This window comes from Colobus angolensis, unplaced genomic scaffold (assembly GCF_000951035.1).
Source record: "Colobus angolensis palliatus isolate OR3802 unplaced genomic scaffold, Cang.pa_1.0 Scaffold117, whole genome shotgun sequence".
NCBI lineage: Eukaryota > Metazoa > Chordata > Mammalia > Primates > Cercopithecidae > Colobus > Colobus angolensis.
The window spans coordinates 487,258-508,237 of record NW_012112808.1 but is presented as its reverse complement, the minus strand read 5'-3'; the positions used below and the strand labels follow the sequence as shown (position 1 = coordinate 508,237).

The window sequence follows — 20,980 nt, the reverse complement described above, 5'->3', positions numbered from 1 at the left end:
TGACGAGTTGATGGGTGCAGCACACCAACATGGCACAAGTATACATATGTAACAAACCTGCATGTTATACACATGTACCCTCGAACTTAAAGTATAATAAAAATAAAAAATAAAAAATAAAAACATGTACATAAATGTTCATAAAAACTGTATTGGTAACAGCAAAATACTGAAAAGAATCCAAATGTCCCTCAATGGGTGAATGGTTGAACAAACTCTGGTACATCCATACAATGAACTACTACTCAACAATAAAAAGGAATGCACAATTATTGAATTGATAAATATATAAATTCATTAATTCATTAATACAATCTGAATGGCCCTCAGGGCATTATGTTTAGTGAAAAAAGGCAACCTTAAAAGATTACATGGTGTATAATTCCATTTATATGACTTTATTATTATTATTAATATTATTTTGATTGACCAATCATTGTATACGTTTATGGGGTACAATGTGATGTTTTGATATATGGTATACACAATGTGGATGATTAAGCCAAACTAATTAACACATCCATCACCTCACTTATCTATCACTTTTTACGGTGAGACATTTGAAATTTACTTCCTTAGTTATTTTGAAATATATAATACATTATTATTTATTACAGACACCCTGCTACGAGATAAATCTCAACACCTATTCCTCCTGTGTATCTAAAACTTTGTAACTTTTGATCAATAACTCCCCATTCCCTTCCTCCAATCCCCCTCCAGCCTCTGGTAACCATACTCTCTAATGTAAGTGCAATTTCTGTGGCAATGAAAGCAAAACAGACAAATGGGACAGCCTCAAACTAAAAAGCTTCTGCACAGCAAAGGAAACAATTAACAAAGTGAAGAAACAACCCACAAAATGGGAGAGAATATTTGCAAAGAATACTTCTGAAAAAGAGTTAATAGCCAAAATATATAAAGAACTTAAAGAACTCAACAGTAAGAAAACAACCCCATTAAAAATCACGCAAAGGACCTGAACAGACATTTCTCAGAAGACATACAAATGACCAACAAGTACATGAAAAAAATGCTCAGCACCACTAATCATTAGGGAAGCACAAATGGAAACCACAATGAGATATCATTTCACACCTGTTGGAATGGCTTTTGTCATGGTGAAACAGAACAAGTGTTGGTGAGAATGCAGAGAAAAGAGAACTCCTGCATGCTGTTGGGAATGTACATTAACAGAGGAAAACACCATGGAGGTTCCTCAACAAGCCAGAAATAAAACTGCCATATGATCTGTTGATTCTACTTCTAGGTATCCAAAGCAACTGAAATCAGTATGTCAAAGGGATATCGGTAGTGGCATGTTCACTGCAGCATTATTAATTACGTCTTTGTAGAATTATATTCCATTCTAAAAACGATAAAACGGTAGAGATGGAAAACAGGGAGGGAGGCAGATGGGTGGATATAAACACAAAGGTGGCAGCAAGAGGGGGTTCTTTACTTTTTTTGAGATGGAGTCTTGCTCTGTTGCCCAGGCTAGAGTGCAATGGTGCAATATCAGCTCATTGCAACCTCCACCTCCCGGGTTCAAGCGATTCTCCTGCCTCAGCCTCCAGATTAGCTGGGATTACAGGCACCTGCCACTGCACGCAGCTAATTTTTATATTTTTAAAAGAGTCAGGGTTTCATCTTCTTGGCAGGCTGGTCTTGAACTCCTGACCTCATTATCCACCCACCTCGACCTCCCAAAGTACTAGGATTACAGGCGTGAGCCACCACGCCCAGACAGCATGAGGGAGTTCTTTTATGATAATGGAATAGTTCTGTATCTAGATTGTGGTGGTGGTCACATGAATCTATGCATTAAAGAAAACTACAAAGAACTACACACACATATACACACATTCACATGAATGCAAGTTTAAAAATGGTTAAAACTTGAATAAAGTCTATAGTCTAGATAACAGTAATGTAACAGTATCAATTTTTGGTTTTTGACATTGGGTAAACACGGACATAAAAATGGCAACAATACACACTGGGGACTACTAAGGTGGAAGGAAAAGAAGGGGCAGGGGTTGAAAAAGTAACTATTGGGTACTACATTCATTACCTGGGTGACAAGATCAATCATACTCCAAACTTCAGCATTGTGAATATACCATGCAACGAGTATACAAGTACTCTCTGAATCTAAAATAAATTATTTTTTAAAATCTGCTTTTGATGTTGTACTATAGCTATATACAAAGCCACCATTGGGAGAAGTTTATACAGGGTTCACAGGACTCTGTGCTATTTTTGTCTTTTCTATCGTTATTTCAAAATAAAAAGTTTAAATAAAAAATGGTCTTGGTTATGATAACCTGAATTTTGAACCCAGGTCTGCCTAACTCTAAACTTGTGCTACCGCCCTGTGTACTATAATGCTTGCAAAATCTGTTTTATTAAAACATACTAAACATGCATAATTTCCTAGAGAGAAGAATATAATACACAAGAAGTCCATCCTGGGTCACATTTAAAGAGGTTAAGGCAGTTCAAAACACACATTATTAGAAAGAAGTTTAAAATATGAAGTCATTTCATTCATAGCAACCAAGACCAGGTGTTCCAATGTACTAATATGGTCATGAAAAGAATACTTCAGAAGTCTAACAGGAGGTGACGGGGCTGCTTTGGCATAGTGACTAGGGGTACTGTTTTTCACTCCCCTCCTAGTAGAGGCAGTTCTATAGTTTCCTGCCATGTTGCCTTGTTCACTTGAAAAGTTAGCAGCTGTTCCACTCCTTCCACACCAGGCAAACAAACTGCACAGCAGAAAACTGTAAATAGAGCCATTACAGTGTATATTCACTTGGCATCCCTTTTCCATCTACCTGGGATCTTCCTGATGAGACTATCCTTGTGAGATGCAAAACATGGCCAAATTACAATCATCACAGCCAGAGAGGTGAGTTAAAATTACCGAATCATTTTGGGAGTAAGCAAAAGTTGCTGCCTGTCTTCATATAAACTCATCATACCCTTATATATTATGCAGCAGCTATGAAAAGTTATACATTTAGGCAAGAGCAAGATAATATTTAAAAGAACAAAATAGTGATGAGGTAGTTAATGATGTTCTTCTGTTTTGCACCATTTTATTTCGATAATTACTCCCAAAATATTTTTATTAATTGATCAGATAAAACAAAAAACAGAGCCAATTGGTTCACTGTGTCAAGTTTCCAATGCTGAATGTCCCATTAGTCAAAGATCTACAAATTCAATTCCATATATTAAATAATTCAATTTAACAAATACACAGTATTAAATATTTTTAAGAAGGAGATGACATTGCTTTAGGAGTTGACACAAAAAGAGAAAATGGCCGGGCGCGGTGGCTCAAGCCTATAATCCCAGCACTTTGGGAGGCCGAGACGGGTGGATCACGAGGTCAGGAGATCGAGACCATCCTGGTTTACACGGTGAAACCCTGTCTCTACTAAAAGTACAAAAAACTAGCCGGGCGAGATGGCGGGCGCCTGTAGTCCCAGCTACTCGGGAGGCTGAGGCAGGAGAATGGCGTAAACCCGGGAGGCGGAGCTTGCAGTGAGCCGAGATCGCGCCACTGCACTCCAGCCTGGGCGACAGAGCGAGACTCCGTCTCAAAAAAAAAAAAAAAAAGAGAGAGAAAATGGTACTAATGTGTGGCTTCCATGGGAAGACAGCAAAACCAAGAAAAGACCATTATTACTCTTATTAAGTGTGTGCTAACAGGGCAAAATCAATGTTATCTTAATAACAAGAAGGAGAAAACCTGTGAGAGTGATCTTCAAGTATTTAAAAAGGAAGTAGATATGATCAATTGTACTTCCTCAGGACAGAACTAGGAGTAATGGTTAGAAATTACAAGAACATACAGGAAGGCTGATAGTGTATTTATATACATATGTACATACATATATACATTTTTTAAAATTTAAAAGATATATGTGTATAAATATATATATTTTATGTGTCTATATATATTGATGTATATGCCCTAAATTCTATAAATAAATGAGCTTTAACTTTTCTTTTTTTTTTTTTTTTTGAGATGGAGTCTCACTCTGTCGCCAGGCTGGATGGAGTGCAGTGGCATGATCTCGACTCACTGCAACCTCTGCCTCCCGGGTTCAAGCAATTCTCCTGCCTCAGCCTCCCAAGTAGCTGGGACTTACAGGCACACACCACCATGCCAGGCTAATTTTTGAATTTTTGGTAGAGATGGGGTTTCATCATGTTGCCAGGATGGTCTCGATTTCTTGACCTCATGATCCACCTGCCTTGGCCTCCCAAAGTGCTGGGATTATAGGCGTGAGCCACTGTACCTGGCAGAGCTTTAATTTTTAAAAATTTAAAAGATCATGTGTATACAGATACATATGTGTGTATATATAAACGATCATGTGTGTGTGTATATACATAAAAGATATGCACACATATGATCTTTTAAATGTTTTAAAATTAAAGTTCATATATTTATAGAATTTAGGGCATATACATTAAATTACTATCTGTAGTGATATCTTATTAAAACTACTGGAGAGGACTTCCTGAGACCCTTTCTAAGGGCCTGTCTTCCCCCAGAGGCCCCATGGGACAGAGAAAGCATCTTGATACCCAGGGCCACAAATGAACAATCCACAGATACTACATATAAGGGAGACCTGTATCCTATGAGGTAACCTGAGGATGAAAGAGTGAGTCATATTGGGTAGCGATTAAATGACCCAGCCTCCTCTCTCAAGAAGATTATACATTTTAGACAGGCAGCAGAAGCAGCAAAGGAGAAAGGAAGTGCAGAAGCATCAGAAGAAGAAAAGGAGAAAACCGAGCCTTGATTACGGCAAAGCAGCTATGATACAAAGCAACTGACATCCAAGCCTTTTTTTTTTTTTTTTTTTGAGACAGGGTCTCAATCTGCCACCCAAGCTGGAGTGCAGTGGTATGATCTCAGCTCACTGCAACCTCCACCTCCCAGGTTCAAGCGATTCTCCTGCCTCAGCCTCCCGAGTAGCTGGGACTACAGGCGCTCGCCATCATACCTGGCTAATTTTTGTATTTTTTGGTAGAGATGGGATTCACCATGTTGGCCAGGCTGGTCTTGAATTCCTGACTTCAAGTGATCTACCCACTTCGACCTCCCCAAGTGCTGGGATTACAGGCATGAGTCACCGTGCCCAGCTGTAACTGATCCCCAATTCTAAGGGAACAATAAGCAGACCAGTATTCTGAACTTTCTGCTCAATTGCCAGAGCTGTACAATATCCTTGAACAATGTTTCAGTTCTCCATTAGACCCTTCTGTTCACCTGCCAATGCATTTTCCTACTATCCTGTGTGAATTTATTATCACCACAGGGAACCTGGAGATAACACTGAACTTCACCTGAACTCTGTACTCTTGGAAAGAGTCACAGTCAAGAAATTACCCCTATCCTTTTGTGTTCTGGGAACAGGCTTACTAGATGAAACTGACAGATGGCCACCTTGCAGCCAAATGACAAGGCCAGAAATGGACTTTCCAAATTCCGATTCTCTGTCTCATACATGATTAGCCAAACTCTTCGTCCCTATTTGCCATTCTGGTTGGTCAATGCCCACCAACGACCCGACCAAACTTTAGTCAGGCTCCTCTCCTTCCTTGAAACCCCTGAACTTTGGTCCACCCTGAAGCAATGGAAGGTGAGCCACCCCTCCTTAACAGCCATTCCCCAGAACCAGCTCACCTCAAGGAAAAACATTCCCGATAACACAATATTCTGCCTCCCGCTATTGGAATCATCCTCCTCCTTTTATTGTAATAGTCTATTTAGATAAAGCCTCTCCTTACCTAAGTCCAGATTTGTTTTTAATTGACACTTGCAACCTTCAAACAGCCTAACTTTACAAAACACAAATTAAAACCATTAAATATCCTCTCATTTACAATATTTTTATAGAATCACAGCTATTACATCTTTTTTGATATATAGCCACATAATAAAATATAACATCTGTTAAATTTTTCCCAATGTTGAAATAGGAAAATTAACTAGACAATTAATTATTAAAAATAATTAAAATATGCTGGTTAAAATTAAGCATTTCATGATGAAAATGAAAACCAGAACCCAAACAACTTAAGTCTTGAAATCACTGAAATAATTTCCTTGTATTTTCACTTTTGTCTTATACAGTTCAATCATTGCCTGACAACCTATTCAAAAGAAGAAAAAAGCTTGATGAGCTTGTATTTATGTTGGCCAACTATTAATTCAAGCTATGAAAGTAACAATAATATACTTGCTAAAGTTCTTTCTGAAGAACTTTCTGCAACAATCTGTCACTTCTCCAGTGGTCCAATATCCTAATCTCAACCTAGCACCTTTCACTGTAGAGGGTGCTGTAGATGCACATTAATTGCAGAACATACAAAAACAAATTATCTCCAATGTGTTTAATCAAGAAGAGAAATAGATTAGACATTTATACATCAGAAAGCATTTTTTTCTAAAACACTTACATTCTTAATTATAAAAAATATTTTGAAATAATACTTATTTAACAAACACATCACAGAAAAATCACCTACTCACCAGCATTGACTATAGCATCTACCTCTAGCAATGTGATGTCACCTCTATAGAGAGAAACTTTTTCAGTCAAACTTTTCTTCACCTGGGATGTTTCCTGAGTATTTTCTTCTGTAATAGAAAATGGATATATATCAATAATAATATTATTAATTTAATCAAGATAATTTTTTACTCAAGACTACTACAAGACCCAGTATGTGTCATGCTCTACTACAAAAAACAAGTGGAAACAAGAGCGTAAGTACGAGGGGTGTGGTTTATTCTCTATTTTGTAATTCTCAAAACAAACACACTATCACATAAAAAATGGACATACAATAAAATTTTAGCATGTTATATTGCTCAACAAGAAATTCAATACTTATGGGTAATTTTATTAAAATATCCATTCTAAAATAAAATTACGTACATTACATTCACAAGGAGGTAAGAAAAAGATGTTTTAATCTTTAATGTTAGGTAAGAAGAACTTACCTAAAAGGCATCCTTGATAAGAATATATGTATATATACATATATATATTTGAGCAAAAAAAATTTAGGTTCAGCTCTTTGCTTTTTCTTTTTCTTTTTCTTTTTTTTTTTTTTGGAGAGGGAATCTCACTCTATCACCCAGGCTGGAGTGCTACAGTGGCATGATTTCGGCTCACTGCAACTCCTGTCTCCCGGGTTCAATAGATTCTCCTGCCTCAGCCCCACCCACCTCTCCCCCACTACCCAAGTAGCTGGAATTACAGGCATGAGCCACCATGCCATGCCCATCTAATTTTTGTATTTTTAGTAGAGACGGGGTTTCGCAATGTTGGCCAGGCTGGTCTTGAACTTCCAACCTCAAGTGATCTGCCCACCTCGGCCTCCCAAAGTGCTGGTATTAAAGGCATGAGCCACCATGTCTGGCCAGCTCTTTGGTACTTCTAAGTAACAAACTATTACTCCGGATAGGAAATTTCAAGGAGAATATTTGAATTTGTTAAACTGCTCCTTTCTTATCAAATTGTATTTTACCTTTTGCTCTAGAGGGTGCTACTAGATTTTAAAAAGAAACCTCTACCCCAGCACACAAGAGCCAGCAAGCAGGAATATTTAAAACAAGCCAAAAACATTATATCCTGAAATCTGATTTTTTTAAATGATTTAAGAGCAAACCTATAAACATGAATTTCCGTTTATTTTTAACAAATAGTAACAAGATAAATTAAACCTAGTAAACAAAGCTGTGCAAAATAAATGTTTTAAGATATTTTAAATTGCTATTCATAAAAAGGTTTTTAATATACTTATAGGAAAGCTGATCTGTATTTTTGAATTTATTTATATTAAAGTATGATATGTGTAAATCTTTGATGCAAAGAGATACTGCTATTCACTCACTGAGATACTCTGATTTTTAAAAGTATTTATGATATATGTAAATTTTTAATGCGAGGAGATACTGCTATTCATTCACTGAGATACTCTCATGAGCATGCAATTTTGAGACATCTGGGGGATTAGAGGTGATAGGTTATGAGTCGCCTAAATTGTCTTTGGACCACAATAGTCCCCCCACCAAAAAGAAAATTTGGCCAAGACTAGAAAATAACCTGTGACCATAAAAATGAACCTTACTCTGTCTATAAAGCATTCCCTTCTTAGCAACCACTTCTCTCCCAGAAGTATTCTAATCAAAATACTCAACTGTTTGTAGTAATAATGAGAAGGAGAATAATGTGGGCAACTTGTATGTTAATGAAGTAGAGAAAAACTTTAGGAAACCTCAAAATATAAAATACTTATACTTGAGTTGACCTCTCAGGGACTCCTATAGTACTATTTATCTCTGCCAGAGATAAACTAGTTTCTATTGTGATTAATCAAATTATAAACTCTTGATTCTCCATTAATGATTATTAAATGACAATAAACATTTGGTGGCTTTGTCAGAGACAAATGCATATTTAGACTATTGTGAATCTAGAAATTATAAAGATTCATCACTGAAGATGTTTCAGAACTCTAGCAGGCATTAAATTGACAGACTTATAAATGAATGCAGAAAGACCATTTCAACTTGGGAGACAGAGTAAATAGATTTTCTAATTATTCTTTAACTGGTTTTAGCTCTAAAAAGTATTATTTCATTTTTTCATGAAGCATTATGTAAGTAACATCACATTTGTAGTGATAAGAAATTTTAAACATATGAGACAATAAGTCATGTGTTTCTTTCTCAAAAGTAATTATAAAAGAAAGGTATGGGAGGGCCAGGCGCAGTGGCTCGCGCTTGTAATCCCAACACTTTCAGAGGCTGAGGCGGGTAGATCATAAGCTCAGGAGATCAAGACCATCCTGGCTAACACAGTGAAACTCTGTCTCTACTAAAAAAAAAAAAAAAGAGCCAGGCACAGTGGCGCACGCCTGTAGTCCTAGCTACTTGGGAGGCTGAGGCAGGAGAATCACTGGAACCTGGGAGGTGGAGGTTGCAGTGAGCTGAGATCGTGCCACTGCACTCCAGCCTGGGCGACAGATGGAGACTACGTCTCAAAAAAAAAAAAAAAAAAAAAAAAGAAAGGTATGGGAAAACATTGACGTTTAAACCATTTTTATACCACCGTTCAGTTTTTTAAAAAGAAACTCTAATCTGTCATCTGCAAATTTTTTAAATGGAATATTTTGAGACTGAAGTGAAGGTTCAAACAATTCAACGTAATGAATAAACATACTGCTGTGACATGTCACTCAAGTAAGTTACTCAAAATAGTCTTTACTTGAATTATCAGCATTATGAGGGAATATTTTAATTGTCTCTCATTTTAAAAACTAACATGAGACTCTTCTTTCCTCAACAGTCAGATTATACTTACAGCCCAATTCCTCATATAGTATGCAAAAAAGGTATGTACATACTTAAAGGCTACAGCTTGATAGGACTAATAATTAGCAGTATTTCCTTCAACAATAAATCAAAACCTAATGTAAGTATTTTTTGACCAGCAACTGTTCTTCGTAAATACAACAATATAAATTACCACTTATTACCACTTAGAGGCCACCTCTTTTACTTGCATAGCAATGTGTTGCCTTCCTCTTCACACACAAAGCTCAATGTATCTTTTTCTGTACCCTAGGTTTTCAGTAATAAATAGGACAAAAAGTTGTCAAGTATATCTCCCTCATGGACATTCTCTACGTACACAAAGCACCAACTCAGGCTTTGTACATCACTGGTTTTATACAATTGCAAGTTGAAATATCTGTCAGTGTAAACACATGACAGTAATTGTTCTTTCATATTGTATACTTTTGATAATGTCAAAGAAAACCGGAACTGGAAGTGATTAAAGCAGTAAAAACAGATTTTATTCAGTAACTATTACAATAAAGGAAAGAGACCTCAGTATAGAACTGGGATCAATTCCAAATACAGCAATAACAAGCAGGGATTTATAGCCAAGGAGCAGGATGGAGATGAGTGGATGGAAAATAACTAAGAGGAAACATAGGGGGATTCTGGTTATAGAGCCTTAACAGTATTCTTGCTGAAGGCAAGCCAGGGTGATCACATATTGCCTGGTGGGGGATGAGCAATTTGACCAAGTATCAAGGGTGATCTGATATCAAGGGTAAGACATTTTCTCTTAACTAACTTAGCAAGATTCTTGCTGAAACTGGGCTATGCAGGTATTGCAAGAATGGGGCCTAGACACAAAAAAGACTTAGAGAAACCTGACTAAAGTTTGCTTAAGAAGACAGTCTTAACTGTCCCCTTCTGGGAAAAAGACAGTTTTAGTTCTCAGTGATGCCAAGTGAGGAAGGTGGGGAGAAATTAAAAATGTTAGTTTGGAGACTTGTAGTAGGCTTTCAGAGGAAACTAGAAGAATTGAGAAAATGTATAAGATGGCAGGATCCAATAAGCCAGGTACCAGGCCAGTTTTCCCAAGAGGACTTTGTAAGCATTGACTCCATAAAGTCTTTGTGCCTTAAAAGTGTCTGGACGTATCTGATTCAATGCATCATTCTCAAATATGACATCCCAGTCAAAGCCTTGGTTATAAACTGATTTTTCCAAGTATGTCCTGTTACAAGGAAGACAGAATCTTATTGAACTTATCCAAATAATCATAATGCCATTGAGAATTAGAATACTCAATAAGTGTTTCTGAATTCTGGAGGGATCAGGTTGGAAGAAAATATGTTTCATCTCTGTTTACAAAAGCATAACCTACTAAATTGTCATGAGTTACAGAAAGCATGAGAAAACAGGAAAAAAAATGCTCCTTAAATAAGACATTAAAGAATGAGAAATATTCCAAAACAATAACCATAAAAATTATCTTATTTATTAGTTTATTCTGCCCCATGTAATTGAATCTTCTGCTTTATCCTGGGTTAGCAGTTTTATGAGTCAGCTTCTCTACTAGCTGCGGAAATCCATACTCATTCCAGTGGTATGGTCTACAAGTATCTAAGCAATGCCATTCGAAGCCTGCACCCCAGAGTACCTGGCATGGTCCTTTCCATAGAACTCTAAGACAATCAGTTGTGTTGAAAATGAAGCATTCTGGCTTATAAGCTGATTACAGGAGCTTTCAGGAAGAATCAGAGTAAAAGAAAACCTATCTGTGGATAATAAAAGACTTAAAATGTCTATGGTTAAACTCTGTTCATTATAAAAATGATAAAACTGATGAGGGAATTAGGTTATTTTTGTGGCACACAATATTTAAATATTTCAATAATAGTTGGCATTATGATGATAACAGTATATACAAGGACATATGATGGACAATGAGGGTATTGGCAAATGTCTATGATATTCACAAAATTTCTGGAATGTTTTCATTATTAATATTTACCCATACAAATATAACCTAGAAAAGCTTAAGCATCACTTTTTACTTGACAATGTTTCCCACATAATTTAATATATCAAACAAACAATATTTTTACTAGGTGAAAGAACAAATCCTTTGACATTTTCCAGGGGACCTATGGGAAATCTCAAGGTCAGTCCAAGATTAGTAATTCATTTAGGGCTGGGCACGGTGGCTCAAGTGTTCTATAAATAGAACACAATAAATTAATTTAGAATTAGATTTTGGAAAACTGTCAAAAATGTCAAAAGATTTGAATGCTGATTAAACAGGATCATAGATCACTATGAAACAATACTTAAGTTCTCTTAAAAGGAGATGACATAGAAAACACAAAGCACAATAAATTATTTTGATAAGGCATAGAATTTTTGTTTCCTAGGCAGATTACTTGAAAGGCAAAGAGGTGGCCGGACAGGATGGTTCGCACCTGTAATCCCAGCACTTTGGGAAGCCAAGCGGGGCAGATCACCTGAGGTCGGAAGTTCGAGATAAGCCTGACCAACATGGAGAAACTCCATCTCTACTAAAAATACAAAATTAGCCGCATGTGGTGACACATGCCTGTAATCCCAGCTACTCGGGAGGCTGAGGCATGAGAATCGCTTGAACCCAGGAGGCGTAAGATGCAGTGAGCCGAGATCGTGCCATTGCACTCCAGCCTGGGAAACAAAAGTGAAACTCCATCTCAAAAAAGAAAAAAAAGGAAAGAAAAACCTTTCACAATCTCTTATTAAGAACAGACCAATATTCCAAGAAAACTTTGTTGCTTTAACAGAAATAAAACCAAGTGCTAGTTTTGTATCAGCACGCTATTGGGCTCATGTTATTTGAAAAAAAAAAAAAAATCTTTACATAGAAATCAATTTAATCTTAGCCAGCTTGAAAACATAAAGAATTCCTTTTCTGCAAACCTACAGCTTTCTATATCCATTCAGATTTTGTCCTACATTTCTCCTCTTTCTCATTCTGGAATAACCAGTAATCTCATTTTAAGACAAAATTACACTTTTTCCCTTATCTACAGCAAAAAAGTCCTTCATTCCTCACATACTTTGCATACAGAGTTGTTTCTCCTCGTGCTTATTACTTTTAGTAGTTTAACTTACATGTATTAAATGGAATTTGAAAGACCAATACACTTTTACAAAGAAAACTTAAGAAGTAGACAGCTGTAAACTGTGTCACATGCTAGCATTCTATAGCATACTAGCAGGTTTTATGAATATATCATCTTACAATTTCTAGAGATATCTGTTTCTTTATAGTGTAATCTTTCAAAAGAACATTTTATTAATGGGCCCAATTATATCTAGTTTCTTTATGCCATGTGAAAATAAAAAGCCAAAGTATATAAACTCAGACTTAGGTTTAGTATTAGTATTTTAGTCATTTATATTTCTTAGAAATTATGTGGATTTTAATGAATATCTATTAATGTAATCTAAGTCTAAGGTTGCAAATTACTAAAAATATTTTAAAAACAACTTCCAGGCAGACATACTATAACATTAAACAAAGCTAGCCAACATCTCAAGTTATTTTCCTGTTAATGATTTCTCCAACATATGTACATATTAGGCAAGTATTATAAAAGCAAAAACCTAAAAAGTTAAATACATGGATTTTTGTTTTACTGTTATGCTTGATATACAAGAAGTCATGGCTATAAAGCAATTTAATTTTAGTGAATGTTTACTTTTACACTGGTTCTTAGGTGAAATTTATAATTTTTATAATATTAAATATCTAGTAGATATAAGTTTATCTGATCAGCAAACCCAAGTAGAATAAAAACATGCCCATATTATACTTAATGCTGACAAGTCATTAAGACAAACCCATTTTTATTAAACCAATAATATTAAATTAATCTTATTTACTGAAGACTTAGCAAAGTCATAGGAACTTTTTTTTTGGGTGGAAGGTGAGGGGGCAAGGTCTCGCTCTGTCACCCAAGCTGGAGTGCAGTGGTGAAATCTCAGCTCACTGCAACCTCCAACTCCTGGGCTCAAGCGATCCTCCCATCTCAGCTTCCTGAGTAGCGGGGACTACAGACACGCGCTACCAAGCCAAGCTGATTTTTGTATTTTTTATGTGTGTGGGTGTGTTTGGGGTTTGTTTTTTTTTTTTTTTTTTTTTTTGGTAGAGATGGGTTTCACCATGTTGCCCAGGCTGATCTTGAATTCCTGAGTTCAAGTGATCCCCCTGCTTTGGCCTCCCAAAGTGCTGGGATTACAGGTGTGATCTACCACATCCAGCCCATATGAACTTTAAAACACATTTGGGTTAGTTTCCACATTTCTGGGAGTTTTTGGAATATTTAACTTATATAAGAGTTCATTAATCTGTAAGATAATTTGAATAGTTCTTCTTTATGAGATTTTATGAATTATGTTGGTAATACTATCCTTATGTAGAAAAATATCACATATATATAACAAACATACATATGTAAACATATACAAACATATGTGCATACAGCCGCAAACAGATCTTACAGCTTTTATTCTAAAATTTTAGCAATTAATCAGGTAAACAAAGTAATATAGTTTTATCTTTGGTCTACATTTTTGTCAAAATTGTATTTTTGATAAATGGAACAAATTACGTTACCTGTTCTATATGAGGGTTAATGTCTTTTAGTAATATTTATAGAGAAGATTTTTAAGATTTTCCCATGTAATCTTATGGAGGCTGTCGACTAAATTTTAGGCAGTAACTGAGGTGACATCAAACAGCTGTAAGGATGTCTCCAAAGCCCATCTGACTGGATAAAATATTCAGTGTTTCCAATTAGCATTTTTTTTTCCTTTTCAGCCTCAGGTGGTTGCTTTTGGGGATCCTTGAGACCCTTGAAAACCCTCAATAAGGGACGATGTGCTCAAAGTTCAAGTGCCTATAGGGAGTTGAGAAGCTGAACTCCCTATAAGGAGTTCAGGAAGAAAAAGTCTGGCAGATATGGACAGAAGGATGATGAAAGAGGTAAGGGTTTCAAGGGAGACATCAAAGATTTAAGAGAATGGAAGGGGAAGTCCAAGATGGCAAGGGCAAGAAGGAGGAGCAGAATCAATGGGAAGGGAGAGGTCTTAAGAGGAGCCAGTTTGGAAAGATCTTAAGTTTCCTAGAGAAGCCAATGAAGTTCTAAACTATCCTTAGTCAAACAATAAATAAACAGAGTTAGTGGAGCACATACCGTAGTCCCTCCTACCCACAGGGAATATGTTCCAAGACCCCTCATGGATGCCCGAAACCACAGATAGTACCAAACCCGGCTGCTGTCAGTCAGAACACATTTCTATTAATGTCTCACACTCAAAAATGTAATGTTTTTTCCATTGTAACTAAGCATTTGTCATTCACAGTGGCTGTAATTTTGCAGTCTGAGATGCGACAGCAAAGCTAGCACAAATTTCTTTTTCCTTCATCACAATTTCATGCATAGAATTTGTTCTTACATTAAATACCAACATACAATTTCTTTGAAGTACAGAACTTTCACCTTTTTACTTAAAAGAAGCACTTTATGGCTTCTCTTTGGCATATCTAAATTGCCATCATCACTATTCTTGTGCTTTGGGGCCATTATTTTGTAAAATGAAGGTAACTTGAACACAGGCAGTGCAATACACAGACAGTGAATCTGATAACTGAGATGACTACAAAGTGACTTAATGGCTGTATAGCATCTACCATTTGGATACACTTAAAAAGTGATGATCCACCTCCCAGGCAGGATGGAGTAGATGGCACAAGAGTTCATAAAGCTACTCAGAATGGCACAAAATTTAAAGCTTACAAATTAATTTCTGGAATTTTCTACCTAATATTTTCAGACCACAGTTGACTACTGGTAATTGAAACTGCAGAAAGCAAAACTAAGGATAAGGGAGACTACTGTAGTCAGCAGAGCCTTGAGAACAGGGTTTCAGTCAACTAAGAAGTTCCCATGGGAGAAACATGTTCAAATAGAAGAGGGAGACCTCACAGAGTGCCAGGAAAAACCATTTCCATCTCAGGATTCTGGAAGTGAATACCCACTTGGAACCAAGAGCCATGAAGAAAGACTTCCAGCCCAGTAATGCCTTTCAAAAACAATCATAGGTCTCTAACCCAACTTCAGCCAGTAAACTCAGAATCTTAACTATGAATATCTGTTCCTACCACGCTTCAGTGAACTGTCATCTAGGGCAATGGCTTAGGAGTCAGACTCATCAATGGATCCCAGATCAATCAGTCAGGAGTTAAGACAAAGGTTTCAAAGGTATACAACTGGGTCCTAGATGAGAGATCTAGGAATCCAATAATAAATCTAATCCTACCCGTATCACAGGACCATTAACTGTCAAAGGAACTAGAGCTGGACAGCAGTTAAAGCAGCGAAAACATTATTCAGGGACTATTACAATAGGAGAAAAGAGACTTCAGTATCAACCTGAGCTCAGTTTCAAATACAGCAGGAACAAGTCGGAATTTATAGCCAAGGGGCAGGATGGTATCAATGGATGGAAAATTACCAAGAGGAAATATTAGGGATAAGATGGGATTCTTGCTGAAGGTAGGCCAGTATGATCATATGTTGCCTGGAGGATGGTGGGGGATGAGGAATTTGATCAGATACGAAAGTGTTAGATGTTCGGGATAGGAGATTCTCTCTAAACTGACTTAGCAAGATTCTTGCTCAAACTGGACAATGAAGGACAAGGACAGGGTCTAGACAAGAAAAGGGCTTAGAGGGACCTAACTAAAGTTTGGTTAAAGAGACAGTCTTTGTCAATATCATACGCCATCCAAAAAGTCATATTTGGGGAAAAAGTATGTCCCTTCTACTTCCTCCTCTGAGGATAATATTATTAACTTTGTAGTGGTTTTATAATTGTTTATAATAGATTACATTTATAATTGTTTACAATACATGTCAGAGAAAACGTGAAAAACGTTTGATATGAGCTCACTCCAAGAAATTAGTGGGTGTCCTGTATAGCTTAAGTATCACGGTGATCTCTACCTTTCACTGTCTTTGAGCTATTTTAAAACTCTGTAAGCTGCAGAAAATAGATAATAATGTGAATTATTGTCCATATAAATGCAAATGAATTATATTCCCTGGAATACAACTGAATATTATCTTGAGGACAATTTATATTTATTTTCATTTATTTTGTATTACTTGTAAATTCATTTAAGTATTCTTTATTGCCTATATATGCATGGTTCTTTAAATTCTCCTTTCAACCAGAGTTAAATGTGTTGATAAGTGCTCATTTTATATTTGCGTGAATCATAACCTCATCTTTTTTTTGTTTTGAGACAGAGCCTCACTCTGTCACCAGGCTGGAGTGCGATGGCACGATCCCGGCTCCCTGCAACCTCCACCTCCCGGGTTCAAGCGATTCTCCTGCCTCAGCCTCCCAAGTAGCTGGGACTACAGGCATGCGCCACCATGCTTGGCTAATGTTTGTATTTTTAGTAGAGATGGGTTTTCGTCATGTTAGTCATGCTGGTCTCGAACTCCTGATCTCAGGTGATCCACTCACCTTGGTCTCTCAAAGTGCTAGGATGATAGGCGCGAACTAACATGCCTGGCCGTGTAATCTCATCTTTATAAAAAACATTTCCGTCTTATAGACATTTTTATTGTTTTAATGCATGTTCTAAATATTTGTATAGCATTTACCATGATCTATATGCTCTATATGCTCTTTTTTTTTTTAGATGGAGTCTCGCTCTGTCACCTAGGCTGGAATGCACTGATGCGATCTCAGCTCACTGCAAGCTCTGCCTCCTGGGCACACGCCATTCTCCTGCCTCAGCCTCCCAAGTAGATGGGACTACAGGCATCCGCCACCATGCCCGGCTAATTTTTTATATTTGTAGTAGACACGGGGTTTCTCCCTGTTAGCCAGGATGGTCTCCATCTCCTGACCTTGTGATCCACCCACCTCAGCCTCCCAAAGTGCTGGGATTACAGGTGTGAGCCACTGTGCCCAGCCAATCTACATGCTCTTCTAATGCTTACAAATATTAACTCCTATAATTCTCATAACAAACATATGTATATAGTACACATTACTACTATTCCCTCAATAAGTAAAATGAAGCTAAGGCATGCAGAAATGAAGTGGTTTGACCAAGTACACATAGCTGGTAAGAAAGCTGGGATTTGAACCCAGGCAGCCCATGATCTTAATCAACATGCTAAGCAGGCTCTCATATACCATTTTTATTTCAAAGAGTCCATCTGTGAATGAACCATCTGTTTAAGTCCCATCTCTTCCTTTAGTGGCAAAATGCAGCAATTTCATCCCTGTCCCACCACACCCCATACACACACACACACACCAAGAAAAAGCATTACTTGCTTTTGCCCTAGAGGAAAAAAACTGGTTTTCCAGAGTAGTTATGATACTTTGAAAACAATACAAAGGTCTCAGTAGTTTCTGCTACCATTTGACAAAATTTCATAACATACAATACACCAAGGACTAGAAAATAACATAATAAAATCAAATTTGCAGATATTAATCATGTATCTTCTATTTATGTTTTCTTGTTTGCTTGTTTATACAAAATCATCAAACTCGCAGATTCATATCCCAACACATATACTACTTTGTTTACACTGAAATTCTGTGTAGTATTTATATTTATGACCTTATTCTGATTTTTTAAAATTGTTTTGTAGAGACAAAGTTTCACTAAGTTGCCCAGGCTGGTCTTGAACTCCTGGTCTCAAGCAATCCTTTCACCTTGGCCTCCGAAAGTGCTGGGATTACAGGTGTAAGCCACCATGCCTGGTCTATGACCTTATTCTGAGTTCTGGCATTATGTTACTATTTTACATCTATTTTAGGCATCAGTAAGCCACATTAGAGACAGACTGATTCATTTTATGAGGTAGGGATAAAATGTAATCCTATTGTAACAAGAAAAGCAAATTTAACAAAAGATATAATTCACTAACATATGAGGTAGACTAGGAGAAACAAACTCTGTTAACTCAATTTGAATCAAGATGAAATGGTCGGGCCGGCCTCGGTGGCTCATGCCTGTAATCCCAGGACTTTGGGAGGCCAAGGCGGGAGGATCACGAGGTCAGGAGATGGAGACCATCCTGGCTAACACGGTGAAACCCTGTCTCTACTAAAAATTCAAAAAATTAGCCAGGCGTGGTGGCAGGTGCCTGTAGTCCCAGCTACTGGGGAGGTTGAGGCAGGAGAATGGCGTGAACCCGGGAACCAGAGCTTGCAGTGAGCTGAGATAGCGCCACTGCACTTCAGCCTGAGAGACAGAGTGAGACTTCGTCTCAAAAAAAAAAAAAAAAATGAAATTGCCAACACTGTCCTTATTTAAAAAGCATAACTTTTAAGATTATAATTACCATTTGAGGATATAACAGAATGTTCACTAAAATCATATTTTATATTTCAAACTTCTTAAATATTGTTTTAAAATTGTTTCATCACTTTCCCTACGGGGCTGTCAAACTTCCTGAAGGTCATCTGATAAACAGCTAAGGGATCATCACTAGGTACTGAGCAATATAAAGGATGTTGCTTTAAGCTACTATGTTTTGGAAGGGTTTTTTGCCCGGCAAAAGCTAACTGTAGGAGGAAGCTTTAAAGATATAGCCAGATTTGATGATCTTTGGAAGATCATCAGTAGGTCCTGATGATCCCTTTAGCTGTCACACTTTAAAGAATAACATGCTGGGAGATATTCACACAAAATGTGAAATCCCTGTATTTTGGCACCCATAGACAGGGATTCAGAGAAGCCACCAAGGGTACCAGTGAGTTGTCTAATGATACCAGAAGGGGCCTGCTGTCAGTGAACCTCTTCCCTTTTGAGGATGCCTGAAAAGTCAGTTTAGTCTTAATCCAGCCATGTGGATACAGATTTAAATTAACATTCCCTCTCCACAAAAGAAAAACAAAATAATTAGTAGGATACCATGCAATCCCCACAAGTATCTATAGAAATTAATGTAAAAATGAAATTATAATAAATATATTATCAAGATGATCAGAAAAAATAATTTTGGGTTCAGTAAGAGCTTTTACGGATATTCAATCAGGGAACTAGAGGAATCCCAGAGGTCAAGCCGCTTCTGAGATCATTTCTTGAAACCAGCCAGTCAATCTCCACACCTCCATCTCCTATTTGATCATTGTTCTACATTACACACATACACACACACACACACACACCCCTCTATACTCCAGCGTATCCATTTATTCTCAAAATATATAGTTCTTTTAGGTATTATAGAAATTATACTAGAAGATTCTCTCTCATAGGCTAATTCATAGTAACTGGTGTGCCAGAGGTTTACAATTTCATTTTTGGGCTACATCTTCAAAGCTTCCTCCTAAGCTTTTGCTGTGCAAAAGTCCTTTCCAAAACTTAGTGGCTTAAAACAACATTCTTTGTATTGCTCATTAGCCTGTGGTTAACCAGGCAGTTCTACAGTCAGCTGGTGGGATGACTAAGGCTAGATGGTTCTAAATGGCCCCACTCACATTTGGCTAGCAGTAGTCAGGCTGGTCTAGGGGCCTCAGCTGGGATGTGTATCTCTGCTTCACGTGGCTTCTCATTCTCCAATATACTAGCTGGGGCTTTGCATGATAAGCGAGCACAGACACCAATGTGCAAGCACTCTTTAAGCCTCTAGTTGGGTCATGTTTGTTGCAGTCCCATTGGTCAAAGCAAATCACATGGAAAAGCCCCAAGTCAGTGGAAGAGCAGTAAACAGGAGCATAGACAGAGGGAAGTGTCATTCTTTGGGGATCTTTTTGGCCCCATTTACTAAGCACATTCTGAGTTACTGAATTTTCTGCATACTAGATCCCAATATTTGCTTTGATTGCAGTTTTGTTTGATGTGCAAATATTTATTTGGGACGTATTTTGATTTGATGGAAACTTGGTTCATACTGGTTCTGTTTTTGTAATGCCATTTCAGTAACTACTTTCAACTTTTAATACATTTCTCTACTGCAGAAATATAATATCCAAATGCCCATAGGAGACAGACAGGCAACATAACTGAGTGAGGCCAGCCTGGTGAAAATATATACAAATATACTGTGTTGTAAATCTGAAAGCAAAGAATGTCCTGTCCAAAGGATGTTGCCTCTACTTACATGTCATATGAGGATGTGGGCCTTGTACTTCCAGATCTCCTTGTTTTACAGGAAAAAAAAGGAAATCTAAGTTTTAATGTAAAATCCCCTGATTTGTAAATACTAAAATTTAAATAAAATTTAAAATGAATTTTAATGGCCAGGCACAGTGGCTCTTGCTAGTAATCCCACCACTTTGGGAGGCCAAGGCAGCCTGATCACTTGAAGTCGTGAGTTTGAGACCAGCCTGGCTAACATGGCAAAACCCATTTCTCCTAAAAATACAAAGTTAGCTGAGCGTGGTGGCGAGGGCCTGTAATCCCAGCTACTGGGGAGGCTGAGGCGGGAGAATCGCTTGAACCCAGGCAGCAGAGGTTGCAGTGAGCCAAGATCACGCCACTGTACTCCAGCCTGGGCAGCAGAGTCAGGCTCCATCTCA

General features: G+C 37.4%; 1 protein-coding gene across 3 annotated transcripts in view; it reads right to left on the bottom strand.

The window, feature by feature from the left end:
- MACROD2 (MACRO domain containing 2) overlaps nucleotides 1-20,980 on the bottom strand; it is a 2,135,582-nt gene that overhangs the window by 2,045,315 nt on the left and 69,287 nt on the right. For all 3 annotated transcript variants that reach the window (XM_011962618.1, XM_011962604.1, XM_011962612.1), the window contains exon 3: nucleotides 6,566-6,673. In XM_011962618.1, the coding sequence (XP_011818008.1) occupies nucleotides 6,566-6,673 (108 nt within the window). The remainder of the gene's footprint in view (nucleotides 1-6,565; nucleotides 6,674-20,980) is intronic.